This window comes from Gymnoscopelus microlampas, assembly GCF_963454915.1.
Source record: "Gymnoscopelus microlampas genome assembly, chromosome: 12".
NCBI classification, from domain to species: Eukaryota; Metazoa; Chordata; class Actinopteri; order Myctophiformes; family Myctophidae; genus Gymnoscopelus; species Gymnoscopelus microlampas.
The window spans coordinates 52,016,181-52,041,284 of NC_139949.1; the positions used below are offsets into that span (position 1 = coordinate 52,016,181).

The window sequence follows — 25,104 nt, forward strand, 5'->3', positions numbered from 1 at the left end:
TGCTAAATTAGACCTGCTGGTGGCGCTATAACAGGCCAATGTGAAAAGGGTGCCATTTGTTCCTAGGCCTTGCACGACAATTGGACCCTGACTGCATTCATGATTTGAGGCATTTTGTTAAAAACATTGGTTTTGCTAAATTAGACCTGCTGGTGGCGCTATAACAGGCCAATGTTAAAAGGGTGGCATTTGTTCCTCAACATAGTGTGAATGTGCGTGCAAAGTTTGAGCGCAATTGGACGGTGCGTTCATGATTTGCAGAATTTTGTTCAAAACAAGGCAATAATGCAAACTTTAGATGTCAATCTTAGCCAATCAGTATGGAATATGAAAAATCAAACACATCCGTCGTGATCACATGACTATAGAGATCATGTGTACCGATTTGCGTGAAATTTGGATAAAATTGGAAGGAGTAGTATAAAATAATTTGTTTTACATAAGTCGGCCTCCTGGTGGCGCTATAAAAGGTAGATGTGAAAAATGCAGGGCAAAGGTTTTTCCTTGACCTCTAGGGAGTGTGCATACAAAGTTTTACACAGATCGGTGCAATTATAGGTAAAAACACGAATCGGCCTGTTATAGCGCCACCATGAGGCTGATTTGAAAATGTTCAAATGGTAGTTCTTCCTCGGCCTAATGGGAATGAGCGTGCAAAATTTCACGGAAATTTCATGCTGTGTTCATGATTTGAGGCATTTTGTTCAAAACGGTGCACTCCTGCAAACTTTGGCAGACATTTTTAGCCAATCAGGATGGAATATGAGAAATCTGACAGACCAGTTTTGTTTAATGACTATAGAGATACTGTGTACCGATTTGGGTGATTTTTGGACAAAATCTGTAGGAGTACTGTCAAAAAATATGTTTTGCACAAATCGGCCTCCTGGTGGCGCTATAAAAGGCCCATGAGAAAAAAATGGGGTGAAGGTTCTGAATTGGCATCCAGGGAGTGTGTGTGCACAGTTTCGCTGCGATCAAGACAACGGTGCCCGAGATTAGCTGGTCACAGACGGACGGACACACACACACACGGACGGACGGACGGACGGAGTGGAAAACATACTCTCTCGCCATGCCTTTCGGCCTGGCGGAGACAACGAGCAGCATTACACCAGTAAGAGGAGACGCTACAGATCACTTAAAGAACTAGAAGACGTTCAAGTTGATGAAGCTGGTGCCGCATTCTTAAAGAAGATGTCAGAAAGTGGACCCAAGGCCGAAGTCTCCGCCAGGCCGAAGGCATGGTGGAGAGTATGTTTTCACTTTGTCCGTCCGTGTGTGTGTATGTCCGTCCTGTGAACACCTAACATTGGTCAAGCTTCACGTGACATCACAATATGTAATATAAATAGGTAAGACAGAATTAATCAGGAACAGTTTTACCACCTGGCCTGGCGGAGACCTGTGCTCCGAGGAGCACATTTTCTAGTAACTAGTTATTTTGTAGATTTTGATTATTAATACAAACACACATTAACCACTTCAGCCCTATATACATGTTGGCCATTTGAAAATAGCAGATCTACAAGCTCACAATGCGTCGCAACGCATTGTGAGCTCGTATAGATCGGCTATTTTCAAAAGATTTGTACACATTTGAAAACTCGTGAAATTAGACATTCTGCATGATTAGTACTTTCAACTTTTGGTACTTTAAGTAAATTGAGTGGGGGGAATAAGGCACATGTTGACTTTTCAGTGATTTCCTCATTCTTCCGCATTCTACTATGCTGCCACCAATGCCCTTCCAACAGCCATTAAAGCTTTCATGTCATCACTTCCAATTTGACTTGTTTAATCATCCTGTCTGAGTTCTCTCTCCTGATTGGATAGAATGTGTGTCTTGACCTGAAAATGCAAGAGCTGGAGAGACACTCCTGTTACTAAATAAAAACTTTAGCAATGAGTAGCCTACTGTCATAATATAGAGCTATTCAACACTTACCCTGAAATAAAATAGTTGTAATGCGTTGCATTTGTATGTGACTTTGTTCTGGTCTAAACTAAAGGTACAGTATGACAGGAGATAGGCGGCTCTAAAGGTATTTTTTATTATCTTCAAATAATATGGCCCCTTTTGAAGAAAAACGTGGACAGACTGGACACCCCTGCTTTATACCTTTAAAACCTAAAAAAACACTCTCCAGACTTCGTCTCCTGGGACCGTCTGAAAGTGCTTTGTGATGTGGACAAGTGCACTCACTTATCTCAGCACTGACGTGAACATTCACACATGCACGCACGCACACACGCGCGTGCACGCGCACACGCACACGCACACGCACACACACACACACACACTCTTCGTCTCCCTCGAGGAAAACACGGAGACAGCATCATCATTCACGGGCCTGTGCACTGCTCACAAAACTCTAAACTTCATTTATACAGCCCCCCCCCCCCGCCCCAACGTGATAAACCCCGTCTGTGTATAAATAGAACCAAATACCTTAACGGGTCCATTTGGTTTGGATCAGAGTAACAAACGGATACAATTCTTCAGTGTTAGTTTTTAAGGGCAGACATATAGATATAACATGTTCATGAGAAGATAATAATACAAAAGAAAATGTGATTCTTTTTTAGCACGCCGCGTGCCGCACTATGAGCTTGTAGATCTGATATTTTGGAGAGAAAAAGAAACGTGGACATGTGTGCAAATCTTTGAAGGGCGGTTGGGTACCAGGGGGTCCCCAGCAAAATGTGTTAATATAGAGTCAAAATAACTTCAACTGTTATGCCCCTGGCCTAGGGGGACCAGGGAACACAACAACAATACAGGGGAGACGCAGTTTTCAAAGAATATAGTGTTTTATTGAATAATCAAAATGAACAAACAGATCATAAATGAACAGATGAGGTGTGGAAGTCAGTAGCGTAATGCGTGTATGGATGAGTGGATTGTGTAATGTATGTGAGTGTTGCATGTGGGAACACAAATGTGGGAGAAAAAGGTGTAGCTTGGGTGAGGACCAAAAGCAAATGAACTGAAGGAGAGAGAGCAGACTGGGGAGGCAGGCTTTTATAGGGCGTGGACACCCGGGCCCAGGTGCACGCCAATTTGGCTGATTGCCAACTCATCTCACTGCTCCCCAAGTCCTATTGGAACCAATGAGAACACAAATGAATGCAAAGCAACTTTAAACCATAACCATATAACCTAAGAGTGACATAACATTATCATACTACTGTATACAGGGAACCGTCACAGAACCACTTTAACATGTCATACTTTGGCTATTCAAAAATAGCAGATCTATAAGCTTATAGTGACAAAAATCTTGAAAGAGTTACATTTTTTCTTTGATTTTTTTTTTTACACAAATCCTCCATTCTAAGGGTCCCTGGCACAACAGAAAAAAATCAAGTGGGCATCTGCGGCAAAATATGTACAGTATATTTAAATGTGGGGGTCCTTGGCACAAAAATGTTTTAGAACGACTGATTTAGAAGGCATTTGTAGAATCGGCCTAACGTCTTAAAGGGTTAAATGTAATGGTTTGTCATGGTTCAGTTGTTAGCTTGTAGATCTGCTATTTTGTTTTTACTGTTATATCTTAATATATTATTAGTATTAATAATTATTAGTATTAATAATAATAACTAATACTTTTTAATACATGTTTTTAATCTCTTCTGCCTATATATGTCCAATTTGCTCATTATTTAAACTCCATGCTATTCTACTTCATGGTGACAGGAGAGATGAGTTTCTACCATTATTATTTATTGGAGGGGACAAATGGGACCTATTTGAAGATGCAGGGAGCATGTTATATATGTCTATGAAATTAATTCAAGGACCCCAATGGAAACAAGCCCGCAAGGACTTTTTTGGCCGGACCTTTTAGACAAAAGTATTATAAATGTAACTGTGTTGTTTTACATTCTTTTTGCCTAATACAAATTTCAATCAATCAATCAATGTTCCCACCGTCCTCCCCGAGCTCAGCGTCCATGTTGACAGGAGAGATGATCAGAGGAGCAGAGTTTCTACCACCATCATTATTACATGCCCTGAAGAATGGAAATAGTTTCTCAGTGAAGGTGCAGCCAGTGAAAGAGTAGAGATGAACTCTGGTCTCCACATCATAAAAGGAGACCAGACCCTCCTCATAATCCACAAACACTCCCACTCTCTGGACCTCCTCTCTTACAGGGAGGAGGACAGGAGGGTCAGCTTCAGCCCAGTACTCATTTCCATTCAACAATACTATAGTCCAGTAACCCTTGGTGGGACTCAGTATTTCTACACCTTTCCTGTTGATGGACTCTCTGGCCACTCCTAAACTCCAGTCAGTCTTCCCTTTAACCTGAACCTCATAGTAAAACCTTCCTGAGGAGAAGCTTTGTTTTCCCAAGACATTGGCATATTTAGAGAATCTCTCTGTGTTGTCTGGGAGATTCTTCTTTACATTTCCACAATGCACTTGTTTTCCATCCTCAGACAGGATGAGCCAGGGATTTGCTGTATCAGGGTCCAGAGTTACATCCACAGCATATTGCTGGATCCTCCTCAGCTCAGCATCACACAGCTGCTTCTTCTGCTCATGACTGAGTGTCTTCTCCAGCTGAGCCACAGCTGTCCTCAATGTCCCCACATGTGAAGACTGATGGACATTGATGTTTGTCCAGTCCTTGGTGGGTGTCCACTCAGCGCTGATGGAAGGAACGTTCTGGAGGAGGTGGAGGTGGTCTTCAGTGTGTGAGAGCTGCTTCAGCTCAGAGCGTCTCTTCTCTAGTAGAGTGACTTCCTGTTGCAGCTCTTTAATGAAGCCTTCAGCCTGTTTCTCTGTTGTTTTGAGATTCTTTTCAATCACATCAATGAGCTCAGCCTGACTTCTCTCCATACAGCTGATCAGAGCAGTGAACACCTGAACACTGACGGTTATCACTGTATCTGCATCTTTCCTGCTGAGCTCTACTGAGTGTTTGACCTCCTGAATCTTCAGTCGTCTCTCCTGGATCATCTGCTGAACTTCAGCCTCTGTCTTTGCTTCATATTCTTCTTTCAACTTGCGACTCCTGATCTGATCGGCCATCACTGAGAGAACTTTATTAACAGAGAATTCTGGTCTCATATGGAAGGCTTTGTTACACAGTGGACACTTACACACATCATTAGTGTCCCAGTAATGTGTGATACAGGCTTTGCAGTAGTTGTGTCCACATTGAGTGGTGATTGGATCAGTGAACACGTCCATACAGATGGAACACAGGAAGTGATCTTCAGACAGGAGACTGCTGGCAGAGGCCATTCCTACACACTGAGAATAAAAGTGTAACAACTAAATAACTTCCTTTGTAAGAGAGAACGCAGCCAGTGATCACTAGTGTGACTCTTCTAGTGAATGTGTTCGGTGAAGCTACGAGTACAACGCTAAGCGGTGAAGATGATGCGGAAGGATTTTTCTAGCAGGTGGCGGAGGGTCCAGTAGGAGGCGATGGTGACGCGATGATGGATTTTGGATGTTGTTCTGTCAGCGTGCGGGCTCTACTTTTATACCGGGAGCTTTACATCGTCACTGTGATGTCACTATGACGACAAGCCCCACCCACACCAGGAGTTCTGTGTCAGCCTTGCCCAAATAAGGAGTTCCGTGACGTCAGACTGGTATCCAAGTACACTGATCGGCAATATTAGGTAGCCATAGCAACCCTAGAAATGATTTATTATGGAAATCAATGAAAATGCATGTACATACTGTACACACACACACACACACACACACTCTCACGCACGCACGCACGCACGCACGCACGCACGCACGCACGCACGCACGCACACACACACACACACACACACACACACACACACACACACACACACACACACACACACACACACACACACACACACACACACACACACACACACACACACACACACACACAATTATACTTCGGCCTGGCGGAGACAACAATACAAAATCGAAAATTTGCCACAGACAAGGACATGTCTGGGCATAAATGATACACAGATAGAGATATCTCCATATATGGACATAAAGGGAACACAGATACTATTATCTCCATATATGGACATAAAGGGAACAGAGACACATATATCTCCATATATGGACATAAAGGGTTTTTATGTGATTTTATGCGGTGAAATTGCATGAAGTTGCAAAATATGCGGAAAGTTCAGATCATATTTCCCATTGTCAATACTTTTACTTCTACTCCACTACATCTCAGAGGCAAATATTGTACTTTTACTCGACTACAATTATTTGAAAACTTTAGTTACTAGTTCATTTAGATTATTATTACAAAACATACATTAACCAGTTCAACCCTACTGTATATATGTTTCTGCTGTTTGAAAATAGCCGATCTACAAGCTCACAATGCGTTGCGATGCAACGCATTGTGAGCTTGTAGATCTGCTATTTTCAAAACATATATATACATGTTGAACTAGTGAACTGGGACATTGTGCACTTTTACTTTTGGTTACTTAAAGTACATTTTGATACCAATACCTTTGTACTTTTACTCAAGCAAATTTTAAATACCTTACTTTTACTTGTAACTACTTTTACTTAAGTAAAACATTTGAGTACTTTTTCCACCACTGTCTGCAGTCAGACTTGTTTGTGTTATCCTTTCAGCCTTAGGGCCCTATAAAAGGGCCCTAAGGCTAAACCCACTCATTTGGGACACTCTCCCTTCTGCTGAACATAGGAAAATTAGAATCACAAAGATTTGTTGAGAATTAGAAGAGTAACCTGACGCTACCAGATCCAAACAGCTTGCTCCACACATTGTTTCACAGCTTATTTGGATCTGGGATCTCGGGAGCCAATTCGATGACGGGGCTGTTCCTTTTTTTCAAGATACTTGGTAGATGATTGGATGGGACCGTCTGTCTATCACCGTGTGGGCGTGCAAACACAACCAATCATATCGATGTGTCTACGTGACGTATGGTCGTCGCGACACCAGGAAGTCAACACCGTAGTTCAGTATTTCACCATAACAAGAACGCTCAAGAAGTTGCTAAAAAAAGTTATCATGGAGGTCGGAGATTTTTGCCGATTTTGTAACACGAATTTGCGCATAAAAGGTATTTTAACGGGTACAAGGAAGATATTTGATAAGCCTAAGCTTGCAAACGAAACAAGTATTAACGAACGCCTGATAGCGTTAGGTTTAACGCTGTTTAAAGACCCCTCCGTATCGTGTCGGATGTAGGTCATGTCTTCGCTTGCTTCAAAGAATGGAAGAAGATTTTTCCATTTTAAGGCGATGGGAAAAAGAGGACAAAGACAGAAGACCTCCAGAAACGGCTACCGCTACAGCAGAAACACCGACGTCACCTGAGGCATCCTGCCTGTGGTCACCAAACTCTCCTCTCAGCGTTAAAGCGTTTTACTCTTGAGTCTGAGTCAGTCAATAATATAGCCTTACAGTCTTTCAACATGTCCACGATACACTTTAGATAACGTATATCTCATTGTGCTATAAAAGTCTGTGCAATAACTGCTGCCAAGTAGTCAAAAATGTTGCAATAATTCACTGTTGCTGTTCATCAATGACTGGACCAAGTGCATCTTTATTTTTCTCATTACTTTAACACACAGAAAATATGTATCTCGAATTTGCACTGTTTAACAAAGGGTACTTGAAAGGGATATGAGAGTGTACATATACCTATTGAATATAGGCTACGCATGTTTGTATTGTTTTTATAATCCTGTTATATATATATTGTTGTGATTTTCCCCTACCTGAGTATGCGCAACTATAGCATTTAGTTGTTTTTTCTATAAATAAATATTTTAATTTGCCTCACTTGTTCATGTTTACTTTCTAAAACAACATCATAACATGTTTGTACAGTATCAAAGTTGGATCCCATCTGTAAAATGGCAAACTGATCAATGCCTCTAGCCTAATGATTTGAAACAATCAATTTTAACATGGGGGGGGGGGGAAGCAGGGATCAAGAGTCATCATGCATAGTGAAAAGGGTGACATACAGTACCAGGACAGATGTAAAACAATGATGTACTTATTTTGTGATAAAAGGTTATCAATATAAAAGTGATATATTTGCATACCGCAGTACCAGGACAGATGTAAAACAATGATGTACTTATTTTGTGATAAAAGGTTATCAATATAAAAGTGATATATTTGCATACCTGGAAAAGAAACACCAGATTTTTTGCAGCGACAAACTTTTAATCACTTGCTTATGTTCAAATTACATACAAAACCATTTTAATCATGAGCATTCAGTCAACTAAATATTCCACAGCTTTAATTGACAACCAATGTGAGTCTTATAAGAGCCTTTAATGGCCAACTGCTTATTCGTCAGACGATTCTGAGCTGCTGTGCTGTGTTCCCATCTCGAAGTCCTCATCATCTTCATCAAAATACCCTGTATAATCGATGTCTGGCTCAGTGAAGCTACCCTCTTGAGAAGAAGGCTCTACATCCTCAATGTCACCAAAGACTTCATTGATGATTAGCAGAATTTCTCTTGCATGTTTTTTTCTGAATACGGGAAGGTTTCTAAGAATGTAAGACAAGTCAAATATGTGTGTGCAGCGTTCTACTACTGCATCCATGAGCTCAGCACTGAAACCAGTACATGCTGACTTGCTAGTGTAGACATGTGCTGTGTCTTTTTCTAAACAACTCATATACTCCTCTAACATTTCCCGGATAAGAGATTTGTCCTCTTGTGTTACCACTCTACATTTCCCTTGCATGCCAGGGAAATTCAAGCCCATCCCAAGAGCTGTTGTTGCAACAACCACTCGGCAGCTCCCCTCTCCCTCTCCACTAAAGGAGGCCAAAACTCTGTCTTTGTACTTTGACAGTGTGTTGCTGTGGAAGATTCCTATAAGGTGGTTCTCAGCCTTCTGATCCTGGTCTCTGTTAACCCAAGCATCTTCTCCCAATTCTGCTTTAAGATAGGTGAACACTCTCCCAACTAACTTCAGTGTTCTGCAATAGATTATGATGGGAGACATTGATAGACCCTTATCTTTGACCTCCTTTACTACCCAGTCCATACAGTTCAAGTTATCAGCAGGAACCCTGTTTGGGCTAACAGTCACGAGAGTTGCCTCCTCCATATTCAGCATCCTGGTCACACGGCCTCTGTTCTTGTTATCAGCAGATGCTGTCAACGCTAAAACAGGTAAACCTGAAAGACAATAAGTGCACATATATCAGCAAACAAGCATTAATGAAGAACTGCTGTAGGCTACACTTTCTATAGTGTTATAAAGGGGAAATAATTAGGTTATTTATGTTATCGGGTAGCTTCAGGTAAAGACTGACATTTCCACATATCATACTGTATTTTCTTTACATGACAAATAACTACACTTGGACAGCAACACCCAGTCCCCTGGTTGAAAGAAAAATAAATCCTACATTGAGTCTAGGTAGCAGCAATAGTAACGTGCATAGTTGCATTACAACAATACAGTTACAGTAAGATCTGTGTTTAACATTTGGTCTGTTTGTGTGTGTTAGCTTATTGTTTATAATATAATGTTTGACCTAAATAAAACATAAATGTTACAACACTTCGTCTTTGAACTACTGTAACCGTATTTAGAAACACGCTGCTCTGTTTTGTTTTACAGTTTAACATTACAGTGTATGTGTAGTGTAACAATTACACTATACAGCCATTTAACGGCGTTTAGCTTACCATTTGTATGCGACGTGAACTTCATCGACGACAATGCCCAGTAGGTTTTCACGATACACTTGTGAGGAAAGCATATCACGCCATTTATCTTCCAGTAACCACGTCTCCGGGCTACCAAAGACCAGCTGACATCGGCCGTCGAGGATGTCGGTGTGTGCTGCATTATCTACGAGTTGCCCAGCATAGAGTCCCAGATTCGTAGCCTCTTTGATTTGATCTGCTACGAGGGCAGTCAAAGGAGACGATCAATATAGGCTTCGGCTTCGTCCCCAGTTCTTTCGCTACCAGTGGAGCTAGTTGGTAAATTAAACTCTTGCCGAAGCCAGTCGGGAGGAGAGCAAAAACATCTTTTCCACGCAGAAAAGCCTTCAGTGCCATACTTTGCTCTTCTTTCAAAGAAGAAATATTGTCCAGTTGAGAAATAACTAATGTTATTGCAGCATCTATCGTCATATCGGTGTTGCTCATGGTAGCGGCCATGTTGACTAGTGAAGAAACTACAAAACAACAGTCGCTTCTATATGGCGTCACAGCCGCTTCCCACCCTTAGCTCACGCTGATTGGTCCGTACCGGGAGCGGTACGGCGTTAGCTCAACCCCTTGAGCGATCTCAGATGTAGCTGTCTTGAGGAACCTGGTTACTCAATACCGCCACCTCTGGCAGGGTCAGGTTATTAGAAGAGAGGGAGACCTCGAATGTTGTGCCGTTGTGTGCGGCCTGGCGGGAGTTGCAGGCGCACTCCACCAAACGATATGGCTGGCACAGCGGGTGGTTTTAGATTCCACTATGTGCTGTCCCAAACATTTGCGGTCAAAATAGCAATTTTGGGGATAATGCAACAACACGCCCATGGGCCACACCTCCAATAGTGGAGTTGGCATAATAAATAGTAGGGTATAGCGGCTGAAAAATAGCGTATAGGGACAGTGCCAGCTCCATTATCCCTGATTCACGGGTAGTGGGCAGTAAATCACGGGTAGTGGGCACTGGGTGCGGGTATGGCCTTGGCCAAAATAGGGCCCTTAATGACTTATCTTGTGCTGTTCACATGTCTGACTAATGAAATATTCAATCAATCAATCAATCAATCAATAATAACAAATTAACTCACCTTCTGGAAGAACAGTACACCTGACGAGAGAAGTTGATTAAAAAAATGTACTTGAGTACTGCAATTCTAATTTACTTTCAGTATCTGTAATTTACTTCTATTTGATTTTTTCTAAATATTTAAGCTCATGACATTACATTTCAAAATGCTGTACTCATGACTCCACTACATGTCTAGGAAGGACACCTGTGACCCAAACGTATAAAAATACATTATGAATTAACCACTTAAGCCCCATTTTAAAAAAAAGATTTTATTTTCTTTCGTTTTTTTTTTCCTTCATTTTTTCTTGGGAAGATTTCAAAATGTCAATACAGTAATTCATTATTATTACAAAATAAATTTACTTTGTAATCGGTACTTTTGAATATTTCTTTAAAAGCATGCACTGTAGCGAGTACTCCAGTACTTTGTAACTCAGGTATAAAATTGATAACCTGACTCCAGGCCAGATGGGGGCGGTATTGAGTTCACAAGTTTACAATACAGCCTCATCTGGGATCGCGTTAACCGACCCGTGCCCAGTCGAACCAATCAGCGGCATCTGCGGGCGGGATCTTGGTGAAAATGGGTGTGACGCCATGGAGAAGCGCCCGTTCATGTAGTTCTTTCCCTATTCATCATGGCTGCTACCACGAAACAACAAGACTACAAGTTGAGCAGCTACTATACGCCATGTAGACACCTCAATATGATTGGTTGGCCCAGGCGGAGACGGTCCCATCCAATCGCCTGCCAAGTAGCTTGAAAAAAGGGACCGCCGTCTTGTAGCGGTTTGGCTACCGAGGTCCCAGATGGAAGTAGGATGTGAAACAAGTAGTCTATGACAGTGGTTCTCAAACTTTTTCATGGCAAGGACCCCCAAATTCACACTTATTACCCCGTGGACTCCCATTTGAAAATATAAGCCAGGGACCCCAATAAGGGAAGGTTTTTACGGCTCTCTAGCAGTGATTCTCAGCCATTTTAATTTCAAGGACCACCAGTTTGACATGCATTAGGCTATGGACCCCCATTTAATGGCATTTATACCTCTGGGACCCCAATTCATATTGTAAAATCAATGTTAATGTAACTCTGAGAGTGTACAAATGGAACCAAATGGACCCGTGAGGGCATTTGGTTCCATTTGTACACTCTCGGAGTTACAGACCCATAAGGGTCCATTTGGTTCCATTTGTACACTCTCGGAGTTACAGACTCATAAGGGTCCATTTGGTTCCATTTGTACACTCTCGGAGTTACAGACCCATAAGGGTCCATTTGGTTCCTGTCCACCATTTAGCTGGGTACCCCCTGGAACCCCCTCAAGTACCCCTGGGGGTCCCCGGACCCCACTTTGAGAACCAACAGTCTATGAGCCAGAGTCCCAAAATTGAGCAATGATTACCGAAAGAGTGGGCAAAACCATGCCTATATTAAATTGTTTATAGGGTCAATATAAGTAAATAAATATATGATAACCTTTCTACAGGAGCAGCTTTTTCATATTTATCACACATTTGGTTATTTTCCCCATATACATACATGACAGGTGATAAAATTACAAAATGTAAAAAATTGTTATCACAATGAAACTTCCCCAGTTGATTACTTACATGAAGACAATGATTTATCGTATTACAAGTTTTCTGAAATTGTATATTTAAATATGCAAATTAAGCATTTAGTCCATGAGCCAGAGCCCCAAAATTGAGCCAGATATTGAATATTCCCTCGTTTAAAACCTTTAACTCCAACATCTTAACAAAATGATATAAGTATGTTGACTCTGGCTTTGTCCAGTCTTCCAATGTTGATTCTGGAAAGTTATGCAAATTTGGGCATATTTTCCCAATGCCTAATTTGCGTATTTAAATATACAATTTCAGAAAACTTGTAATACGATAAATCATTGTCTTCATGTAAGTAATCAACTGGGAAAGTTTCATTATGATAACTATTATTTTTCACCTGTCACGTACGTATGGGGAAAATAACAAAATGTGTGATAAATATGAAAAAGCTGCTCCTGTGGAAAGGTTACCATATATGTATTTACTTAGATTGACCCTATAAACAATTTAATATAGGTATGGTTTTGCCCACTCTTTCGATTATGAAATCTTGTCTGGCTCATGGACTAAAGCGTGTGAAGCAAGCTTCTTCCATCTGGTGGAGTCAGGTTATAACGACAGACCAACTTTCACTTGTAGTTGAACAATATTCGACCAGGAGTTTCAATACACGTTGACTCAAGTTTCTGGGGTTGAGTACATTTTCCACCACTGCGTTTGTGTGCATGTAAAAACGCCCCTTTTTGATTGACAAGATGCGTTGGTACAGCTTAAAGTGGGGAAAATAAGAACAATATAATATTAAAACAATACAACATCGAAAATTTGCCACAGACAAGGACATGTCTGCATGGGCATAAATGGTACACAGATAGAGATATCTCCATATATGGACATAAAGGGAACACAGACACAGATATCCCCATATATGGACATAAAGGGAACACAGATACTATTATCTCCATATATGGACATAAAGGGAACACAGACACAGATATCTCCATATATGGACATAAAGGGAACACAGATACTATTATCTCCATATATGGACATAAAGGGAACACAGACACAGATATCTCCATATATGGACATAAAGGGTTTTTATGTGATTTTATGCGGTGAAATTGCATGAAGTTGCAAAATATGCGGAAAGTTCAGAAATATGAGAAAAGTTGCAAAATATGCGCCGCATATTTGTCATATTGTGTGATGCTATGCGATGCGATGGGCATTTTATGCGATGTGATGCGATGCAGCCTTTTTGAAAAAAGATGACCCTCGCATAATTATGCGCCATTTTGCATATTATGCGGTAAATAATGCGATCGCACAATCACATTTGTCTGGAGGGTCTGGTAAGTTGCCATATCAGTGGTTCTCAAAACTCTTTCATGTCAAGGACCACCACAATTATATGTATTTGGCCTGCGACCCCCCATCTCAAAGTATGTTGGTTCCAGGGACCAGCCAGAAGCAAAGATTTGAGTTAAAAATGTTCGCTTTAAAAAATATAATACTCAAAGATGTGCACAGATGTTCACTTTTATTTCAAAAAATAGCAGATCTACAAGCTCATGGCGCGGCACTCGGTGCCGCGCCATGAGCTTGTAGATCTGCTATTTTTGAATAGCCCAAAGTATAAAATAATAATGGTTGAAGCTAAAATCAAGGCAAAAGTTTGAAATAATGGAGATATTGATTTGAAGTTGTATGAGGCCCAACGCTCGTACAGAGACCAGGAGTGTTTATGAAGAATATGAATAAACTATTCATGAAGTTGATGTCTCATTCATACTGTACATTAACTACTTAATTTAATTAAGTACTGTACTTAAAACTCATTCACTGCCAGAGTAAATACATAAATAAATCACTGTCAGCGATATTTTTTTACCTTTTCAACTGGTCACAGAAGAATTTAGATCCATTATGATCGATCCCCTGGCGGTGGCTAAACACAGGGGGTTTCACTGTGTCATCGCGACCCCATCACACACACATTTGGTGGACCCCCTGTAGTTATACCCTCTGAGGACCCCTGGGGGTCCCGGACCGCCTGTTGAAGACCCTTGACCTATATACAATATGTTATGTGGCCCTTTGGCTCTCTTACATGTCTAGTATTCTTGTCTAGTTTTGAAAAATACATAGACATTGTTTAGAAAATACACTTTTTTTTTGCATTCAACAAATAATACATATGGTTTTCAGAAATATGGTTTACTTCTAAACCTCTGAGGTTGGCTCAGGCTGTGATTTCATATAAACCACTTAAACCAACTTAGCAAACTCATACTTTGTTTCCCAGAGAGAGTCGGCTTAGTACTTGGTAAGCCCTTTTTTTTCTCCACCCCCCTCTGCACCAGATCTCTATAAATAAGTGATCTACAAGCTCACAAACAGTTGCATCATGACAGGCTGTGAGCTTGTAGAGTAGGAATGCAAGGGTTCTAGTGCTTTAAGCAACAGCGAGCTTCACAGCGTCTGTCTGTCTGACAGACAGACAGACAGACAGCGATGCAACGCATTGTGAGCTTGTAGATCTGCTACTTTCAAAAAAATATATATACATGTTGAACTAGTGAATTGGGACATTCTGCACAATGAGTACTTTTACTCTTGGTTACTTAAAGTACATTTTGATACCAATACCTTTGTACTTTAACTCAAGTAAATTTTGAATACCTTACTTTTACTTCACTTAACACATTGATTGCTAAGATATTAAACATAGTTTTCTATCCCCTTGCCAGTGTAATTACCTCAATCCGATGATATTTGAAATGCTGTGGAAGCGACATTTGTGTCCCAAAAAAAACAAAAAAATAGTCCCCGTGGGTTGGAGGAGGGATCTGTGTATCCATAGGAACGACAACCTTCCAACCGCGATCCGCCATTTTGGGGTTTCGGCCCGCTGAAAACTAGTGGTTTTCAATGCAAAAAAAAAAGAAACTGAGTTACAGCTGTTTTTCTGAAAATCCCATCATTGGGATGAACGGATGTGACGTTTTTCCACATTCTCCTTCTCTGAGTGACGATCGATCATTGTTTTTGGAAAGAACGCATCAATGCGATCTTGGCAATCAATGTGTTAAGTAAAACATTTGAGTACTTTTTCCACCACTGTCTGCAGTCAGACTTGTTTGTGTTATCCTTTCAGCCTTAGGGCCCTATAAAAGGGCCAGACTGGCTAAACCCACTAATTTGGGATTTAGGAGTGTATTTATGAGTGCACAAGGGGCGTTCACCCCACAAAAGTTGCTATTCTGGGACACCTGCCGCAAAACACCTGCACTACCCGTTACATTATGCATAGGTGTGGTTTGGGCGTTTCAATAATAAAACAATCACTGTGCCAGATTCCATTGCCGCTCTCCTCTCTCCCTGTCTGCAGTGTTGCCAGGTCTGCTTATTATAAGCCACATTGGGCTTGTTTTTCTGTAAAGTTGCATGTAAATAATGGTAGAACGGTTGAGCTTGTAGATCGGCTATTTGCAAATAGCCAACATATATAAATATGCACATTGTTTAACGGCCAACATATATAGGTTTGAAGTGCTCATGTGGCCTACTATAGTCACTTCTTTTGGGCTTGTTTTCATAGACCTGGTTGCTTATTCCTCTCGCAAATTCTGGCAACACTGCTCCTCTCACTGCGGCCGCACTGAGGGGATTTAACATTAAACATAGACGCCCGATGTTTACTTTATAGGCTCTAGCCTTTGATTGCCTTTCAATAAAACCACATTTGATAGACATACGTATCACCTACATGTTACTGATTAGAGAGAATTTCATATTTTTGTAATCAGTTCATTATTTATTGCGTAATAGATAAAACTGTGTAATTTGGAAAGCATTGCATTGCGCGACGCACAAATTGTCTTCTTTGAATAGACTATCATCTAACTATATAAATGGCGACCAACTTCCGCACCCTCGGTGTCCACACCCCACAGCTCTGTTATCGACTAAACAACGCACCGCCAGACCACATGTCGCCAACTGACTCGCCACGCCGGCCGCGCTGAATTTACGCCTCGCGTAGGGGACATCTCACTGCTCACTACACCTTTTCCACCGCGCAACATAATTAATTCTACTCACCAAATGTCGGACAAAACGGAAGGGGAGGCAGCTTCGTACCGTTTACCGTGCGCACGACCTCATCACCACAACAGCACGCAGCCGCTGCGGGGGTTTTTTCCTTTTTTTCCAAACTTTTTTTTTGGTCACCATTTTCTCCAGGCACCATTTCTGGTGTAACGTGCGGCAGCATGCGCTGGGTTGCCACGTTTGTGCGGCAGCATGCGCTGGGTTGCCAGGTTTGCACAGCCAGCGCCAGAAACAAGCAACCACCTTCATGAAAAAAAAAAAAATGTTCCAGGGGTGTCCCCGCGCGTCCCAACACTCCACAGGGGGTCAGTGGACCATCAGGGGGTCCGCGGACCCCCTGTGGACCCCCTGAAACATAAAAAATATTATTTCTTCAAATTTTTCCCTTTTTCAAAAAAAATTCTCCACAGTTTTACTCCGGCGATTTGGGTCCCCCAATATACACACGGCCACGCTGGGCCCCGTGCGCGGCTGGGGTTGAGGGGGGCGTAGCCCCCCGAAACTCTAGTCTTATATAAACACAATTGACACAAGGAATTGACACTCTCCCTTCTGCTGACCATAGGACAATTAGAATCACAGAGATTTATTGAGAATTAGAAGAGAGGGAGACCTCGAATGATGTGCCGTTGTGTGCGGCCTGGCGGGAGTTTTTTTTTTTTTGGTGGAGTCGCGCTCCACCAAACGATATTGGTGGCACAGCGGGTGGTTTTAGATTCCACTATGTGCTGTCCCAAACATGTGTGGTCAAAATAGCAATTTTGGGGATAATGCAACAACACGCCCAGGGCCACACCTCCAATAGTGGAGTCGGCATAATAAATGGTAGGGTATAGCGGCTGCAAAATAGTGTATAGGGACAGTGCCAGCTCCCTTATCTCTGATTCACGGGTAGTGTGCAGTAAATCACGGGTAGTGGGCACTGGGTGCGGGTATAGCCTTGGCCAAAATAGGGCCCTTAATGACTTACTGTATCTTGTGCTGTTCACATGTCTGACTAATGAAGTATTCAATCAATCAATCAATCAATAATAACAAATTAACTCACCTTCTGGAAGAACAGTACACCTGACAAGAGAAGTTGATTAAAGAAAATGTACTTGAGTACTGCAATTCTAATTTACTTTCAGTATCTGTAATTTACTTCTATTTGATTTTTTTTTTTTTATATTTAACCTCATGACATTACATTTCAAAGACAAATGCTGTACTCATGACTCCACTACATGTCTAGGAAGGACACCTGTGACCCAAACGTATACAAATACATTATGAATTAACCACTTAAGCCCCATTTAAAAAAAATGATTTTATTTTCTTTCGTTTTTCTTTTTCCTTCTTTTTTTCTTGGGAAGATTTCAAAATGTCAATACAGTAATTCATTATTATTACAAAATAAATTTACTTTGTAATCGGTACTTTTGAATACTTAAGTATTGTTAAAAGCATGCACTGTAGCGAGTACTCCAGTACTTAGGTAACTCGGGTATAAAATTGATAACCTGACTCCAGGCCAGATGGGGGCGGTATTGAGTTCACAAGTTTACAATACAGCCTCATCTGGGATCGCGTTAACCGACCCGTGCCCAGTCGAACCAATCAGCGGCATCTGCCGGCGGGATCTTGGTGAGAATGGGTGTGACGCCATGGAGAAGCGCCCGTCCATGTAGTTCTTTCACTATTCATCACGGCTGCTACCACGAAACAACAACACTACAAGTTGAGCAGCTACTATACGCCATGTAGACACCTCAATATGATTGGTTGGCCCAGGCGGAGACGGTCCCATCCAATCGCCTGCCAAGTAGCTTGAAAAAAGGGACCGCCGTCAGGGACGTGCACAGATAGACTCTAGGTGGTGCTAGAGCACCTGCCCTTTGCCCTCTTGACCAGAAGTGCCCTTATGAAAAAAAGGAGAAAAAAAACGTTTTTTTTCCCAGTTTACAGCAGGGGTCTTCAACAGGGGGTCCGGGACCCCTAGGGGGTCCTCAGAGTTACTACAGGGGGTGCGCCAAATCTTTATGTGATATGATTTTTCTTTTTACCATAACCACTCAAAACCTGGCATCCCTTTTCTGAGGAGAACTTTAGCCAAAAATAGCAGATCTACAAGCCCACAACGCCTCGCGCTGCGAGGCGTTGTGGGCTTGTAGATCGGCTATTTTTGGCAAATAGGTATAGGTGTAGAGGGAAAAAAGAGCAGACCAAGTAAACAAAAAAAGTATAATTTACTTGAGTACCTGCCCCTCAAAATGTCTGTGCACGCCACTGCATGTAGACACCTCAATATGATTGGTTGGCCCAGGCGGTGATAGACAGATGGTCCCATCCAATCGCCTGCCAAGTAGCTTGAAAAAGAGGGAACCGCCGTCTTGCAGCGGTTTGGCTACCGAGGTCCCAGATGGAAGTAGGCTGTAAAACAAGTAGTCCATGAGCCAGAGTCCCAAAATTGAGCAATGATTACCGAAAGAGTGGGCAAAACCCATACCTATATTAAATTGTTTATAGGGTCAATATAAGTAAATAAATATATGATAACCTTTCTACAGGAGCAGCTTTTTCATATTTATCACACATTTTGTTATTTTCCCCATACATACATGACAGGTGAAAAAAATTACAAAATGTAAAAAATAGTTATCATAACGAAACTTCCCCAGTTGATTACTTACATGAAGACAATGATTTATCGTATTACAAGTTTTCTGAAATTGTATATTTAAATATGCAAATTAAGCATTTAGTCCATGAGCCGGAGCCCCAAAATTGAGCCAGATATTGAATATTCCCTCGTTTAAAACCTTTAACTCCAACATCTTAACAAAATGATATAAGTATGTTGACTCTGGCTTTGTCCAATCTTCCAATGTTGATTCTGGAAAGTTATGCAAATTTGGGCATATTTTCCCAATGCCTAATTTGCATATTTAAATATACAATTTCAGAAAACTTGTCATACGATAAATCATTGTCTTCATGTAAGTAATCAACTGGGAAAGTTTCATTATGATAACTATTTTTTAAATGTTGATATTTTTTCACCTGTCACGTACGTATGGGGAAAATAACAAAATGTGTGATAAATATGAAAAAGCTGCTCCTGTGGAAAGGTTACCATATATTTATTTACTTAGATAGACCCTATAAACAATTTAATATAGGTATGGTTTTGCCCACTCTTTCGATAATGACATCTTGTCTGGCTCATGGACTAAAGTGTGTGAAGCAAGCTTCTTCCATCTGGTGGAGTCAGGTTATAACATTGACAGACCAACTTTCACTTGTAGTTGAACAATATTCGACCAGGAGTTTCAATACACGTTGACTCAAGTTTCTGGGGTTGAGTACATTTTCCACCACTGCGTTTGTGTGCATGTAAAAACGCCCCTTTTTGATTGACAAGATGCGTTGGTACAGCTGGACACAGTGCACAGAACAGTCACCGCTGTACTTCTGGACGTGGCGACATTACGGAAGGAGGGCCAACGGTTCGGGAACATTAGAAAGGGTGTGTCGTATTTTTTTAAAGATAACATGGTTAAAAGTCAAGTCTCTTCCCTCTCCCTCTCTCTCTCTCTCTCTCCAGACTCTATTATTGCAAAAGGAGGAAGAAGAGCATCCATTTAAACAGCGCAGTTAGAAAACAGGTTAGGGGGTTTTGTCATCCCCCCCCAGTTTGGTTCATTAAAACAGAAGTCCAGAGTAGGTCTGGTCCAACCTCAGTTAAAGGTCAGCTCTGTGTTCTGGTGTGGAACAATGGCCTCAGGGCCTTTTGCCTGAAGTCCAACAGTCTAATACCTCCCCTGCGCCAAGGAGAAATCCCCTTTAGGCTAGCGGTTAAGATGTTTGTCTTTCGGGGTCCCTTCCTGCGCGAGGAAGACTCCCGGGGCGTGAATCCCCCGGGCGTGACATTTGCTCGATTTGACAGTCGTTCCGCTTAAAGCGTCAAATTTATGCTCCGGTTGCACGATCGGTGTCACGCCCGTCAAACATATATAGCCGACCTTATAAGCTTCACAACGCGACGCATTGTGAAGCTTATAGGTGGGTCTATTTCGGAGGCGCTACGCCGGTCGTGCGACGATGTGTAAGTCAGACTTAAGCTTGTTTTTTCTGAGCCTCTTCTGTTTTGAGTCCGTTGAGTTCCATTTCAGATTCTCTTAGTCTCTATTCTCTTTGATTCAGTTCCGTTCAGGTTTTTCGGAGTCTCTCCGGTTGGAGTCGGTTATGTGCAGTTTCAGTGAGAGCCCGTTACTCAGTGAGTGGAGGGCGACGTTGTTTAAAAGTGCTGAGTCGCTTACTTAACCCCTTCCCCTCCCACCTGTCTTACCAAGAGCCAGACCGACGATATCGGCCATGATTTGGCCTTTTTTTTGAATGACATCGATAATGGCGATTATGCAGCCAATGTGTTCCGTTTGGTTTATCATTTTCAACTTGGTATCCCAATTTTGGACACGTCTTTATAGATAAAAATAAGAAAAGATAACACTTCAAAAGCTTTCAAAAGTGTTAAAAAATAGTATATATACAAGCTCACAACGTTTCACAACGCGCTGTGTTGTGAGCTTGTATATCGGCTATTTTAGAATGGTCTATTTTGATACTTTATTCAAATCTAAGTTTTTCAAATGGATTAGAATTGATTTTGCACTTTTTCAGATATCGTCTTTGTTTTCTACACAATATCAGTCAAAACATTGTTAATAGGTGATCTAGGACTCCAAAATCGGGATCTGCATCGAACCCAAAAATCCGGAATCGGTCGGACTCCTAGTCTTAACTCCCACCTACCCACCCTCTCTCTCTCTCTCTCTCTCCCTCTCCCTCTCTCTGGGTGGGCGTGTCCAGTAGGCGGGGCTCCATCGTGGGGCGGGGTTGGCGTGCTGATTGGTCAAGTCGATTGGTGGGTGGGCTCACATGCCCGTGGAGCCTATCCCCAGGCCCGCGGCCGCCTGGCTCATGCAGGGCATCGTCTGTGACATCGCCACCTTAGGGTAGTCGTGTGACATCATGACGCGGCCGTTCTCGCCGCCGCCCGCCGCACCTCCGCCGCCCCCTGGTGGCCCTAACCCTCCGCCGCCGCCGCCGCCGTTGCTGCTGCCCGGGACGAACGCTCCTTCACCCGGCATCCCCGTCAGCCTGGAGGCCGCCTCGATCAGCTCCTGCAAGGGTTAATAACAGTGGTTGAACAAGAATTCATTGGATAACTTATCCAATGTGTGTGTGTGTGTGTGTGTGTGTGTGTGTGTGTGTGTGTGTGTGTGTGTGTGTGTGTGTGTGTGTGTGTGTGTGTGTGTGTGTGTGTGAAATATATCAACCAATAACTCATATATATATATATATATATATATATATATATATATGAACAGAAGTGCACGCCCACATTCCAGTCAGGCTGTTTAGAGAGTGTTACACACACTCTCAAAAAGTATTCACATTTTGTACTTAAGTAAAAGTATCAATACTGCAATGTATAAATACTCCATTACAAGTAAAAGTCTGGAATTAAAAATGCACTTGAGTAAAAGCACAAAAGTATTGGTATCAACATGTACTTAAAGTACCAAAAGTAAAATAACTCATTATGCAGAATGTCACATTTCACGAGTTTTCAAATGTATAAAAATCTTTTGAAAATAGCCGATCTACAAGCTCACAATGCGTCGCATCGCCTTAGAGCCTCTGGCAGGGCATTCCAGAGCCTAGGTGCCCAGGCCGACAAAGCCCCGGTCACCCATGGTGACAAGACGAGTGATATGGGAACAATCCAGACACAGCCTGAGGATCTGAGGCTGCAGGCCAGCTTAATACAGATCCAGCATAATATCTGAAATGTACCTGAGGGCCTGGCCATGCAAGGAAGGACTGCATTGTGTTCTATTATTAAAGCATTAACCTAAGTGAGGCCGTGGTTTACTGTGGATTAACAAAGGCTAAGAGGTATTAGTGAGGCAGGACAAAGAGAGAAGTGCCCCCGACGTTCTTAGCCGTTCCACAGTCAACCATGGCCTTGCTTGGCTTTTAACTCTTTGACTGCCAACGACGACATTTCTTGGTAACTGACGACGTTGGTAACTGGTGTGGTTGTCTGTCTGAGAGAACGATCTCCCCGGTGTCTCCGCACGGTAACGCGGTACATCGCGATCTAAATTTGACTCCGAGAGGGTACAGATGGACTAATCACTCAAGAACAGATTCAGAGCTACGCTATACGTTTGTGTGCCTCAGCCTCAGCATAAAAGACTCATATTTCTTGGTTGCCACTGCGCGGCCCCAACGGCACCTTCCCGCGACCCCACTTTTGGGTCGCGGGATAGTGTCACGGAACCCATAGTGTTCTGTGGTGGAAGAAATTGTATCAAACACCAGAGGCAGCTCCACAAATCATGTTCAACCCAGATTTGGCACAACAAAGGGAATTAACTCGTTCTCATGCTATTCATCAAAAATGTGGAATGCCCTACCAAAAGGAGTAAAGGAGTGTAAAACCCTACTCACTTTCAAAAATGCCCTAAAGATACACCTTCCAGGAGGCTGCAATTCAAAAATGGCCCCTGTCCAAGTCCTAACCTACCCCATGTCCTAACCTAACCTACTCCCCTACCCCCCCCTCTCTCTCTATCTTCTTTTGTACACATTTTTCACTCTTCATACCAGTAACCTGTAAACTGATTGTATGACATTCAGTATAGTAGTGTGTATATCTGTCTGTCTCTTATATGTCATCATGATTTGTGTGCAAGCTAAGTGCTTAATGAGCTATCCAGTTTAGTAGACCTTGTATTGTGAATTTGTACTTCCATGTACTGTTATGTACTGTCATGTACTGTTCTCATGTCTTACTAAATAAAGTACATCAATCAAAGCCGGAATGAACGGCGGCGCTGTTTTTCCTTTTTATTTGACGATGGGTTCCCAGATTGGCACAAACCAGACAGTTGCTATTGCAAATGAAAGGAAGGAGCAGAATGCACCAAGCCACACACATACAGGATGAAAAGGAGATCGCTCCTCCTCACTTTGCCAAATTACAAAACAACATTGGCAAGGGTCAGTGGTGGAAAGTAGCTAAGTACATTTACTCAAGTACTGTACTTAAGTACAATGTTGAGGTATTTGTACTTTACTTCAGTATTTCCAATTTCCAATACTTTTACTTCTACTCCACTACATCTCAGAGGCAAATAATGTACTTTTACTCCACTACAATTATTTGAAAACTTTAGTTACTAGTTACTTTTCAGATATAAACTATGATATAATGAAACCTACAGTAACCACTTTAGCCCTATTTTATACCCAGGCTATTTGAAAATAGCAGATCTACAAGCTCACAACGCGTCGCATCGCAACGCGTTGTGAGCTTGTAGATCGGCTATTTTCAAATATTTAGTACTTTTACTTTTGGTACTTTACGTACATTTTGATGCCAATACTTTTGTACTTTTACTCAAGTAAATTTTCAATTCTGGATTTTTACTTGTAACAGAGTATTTTTATATTGCAATATTGGTACTTTTACTTAAGTAAAGAATTTGAGTACTTTTTCCACCACTGGCAATGGTATTACGTCTGCTGAACAGCACGGTGAATATGGTGAATAACATGTTGGTGCAGTGACACTGATACACGCGGTCCTCTCTGTGGGTTTGTCTAGTATCTGTTTCTTTTATTTATTTTTGGCGATATTGTTCATGTGTAGCGGAGGGGAAAGTCACATGGAGGTGATTCTATGCAGGGGTGGAAAGTAACTAAGTATATTTACTTAAGTACTGTACTTAAAGTAAAGATTTGAGGTATTTGTACTTTACTTGAGTATTTCCAATTTCCCATACGTTTACTTCTACTCCACTACATCTCAGAGGCAAATATTGTACTTTTATTCCACTACAATTATTTGAAAACTTTAGTATAGTTACTTTGCAGATATACATTATTACATTATAAAAAAATACATTAACCACTTTAGCCTCATTTTATACCTAGGCTAGCAGATCTACAAGCTCACAACACGTCGCGGTGTGTGACGCGTTGCGAGCTTGTAGATCTGCTATTTTCAAATATTTTTGTACTTTTACTTTTGGTAATTAAAGTATATTTTGATGCCAATATTTTTGTACTTTTACTCAAGTAAATTTTGAATTCTGAACTTTAACTTGTAACATAGTATTTATATATTGCAGCATTGGTACTTTTACTTCAGTAAAACATTTGAGTACTTCTTCCACCATTGGTTCTATGCTACCACTAGCAGTGTTGTCCAGTGGCGTAGCCAGAAAGCTGGCAGCAGCTGGGCATGGGGATTTGTGCCATGTGCGCGCGCGCGCGATTTTTTTCGGTTATTATCGGTTAAAATCTTACTTTTTTGCGCAATTTGCGGGTCTTTTGCGGGTTTATTATGTTATTTAATTCTTATTTTTGCCTTAATTTTCATGAAAACATTGACAGGTCGCAAATAATGCCCCGTTGTCCGCCTCCTCCGCGCTTACGCAGTCCGCGGCTGTCCGCCTCCACTCACAGAGCACAGGCACAGTTTACAAGCAGAAAAAATGTTTTCTTCTTTTTTTTTTGGGTGGGCACAACAGCCAGGTGGGTGGGCCCAGGCCTACCTATGCCCACCCGTGGCTAC

At 41.8% G+C, this 25,104-nt stretch overlaps 2 protein-coding genes across 2 annotated transcripts in view; both read right to left on the reverse strand.

The window, feature by feature from the left end:
- Positions 1–3,920: 3,920 nt before the first annotated feature.
- LOC311056758 (E3 ubiquitin-protein ligase TRIM21-like) lies at positions 3,921–5,261 on the reverse strand (the record flags this gene model as incomplete). The annotated part of the gene is made up of 1 exon (XM_084073564.1): positions 3,921–5,261. One exon carries the CDS (start codon positions 5,259–5,261, stop codon positions 3,921–3,923), a length of 1,341 nt encoding a protein of 446 aa, XP_083929690.1.
- A 16,127-nt stretch (positions 5,262–21,388) lies between these two features.
- LOC311056760 (glutamate receptor 1-like) overlaps positions 21,389–25,104 on the reverse strand; it is a gene marked incomplete at both ends in the record, with an annotated part of 168,303 nt that continues 164,587 nt past the window's right edge. The window contains one exon of the mRNA XM_084073566.1: positions 21,389–21,637. Within this exon, the coding sequence (XP_083929692.1) occupies positions 21,389–21,637 (249 nt within the window). The remainder of the gene's footprint in view (positions 21,638–25,104) is intronic.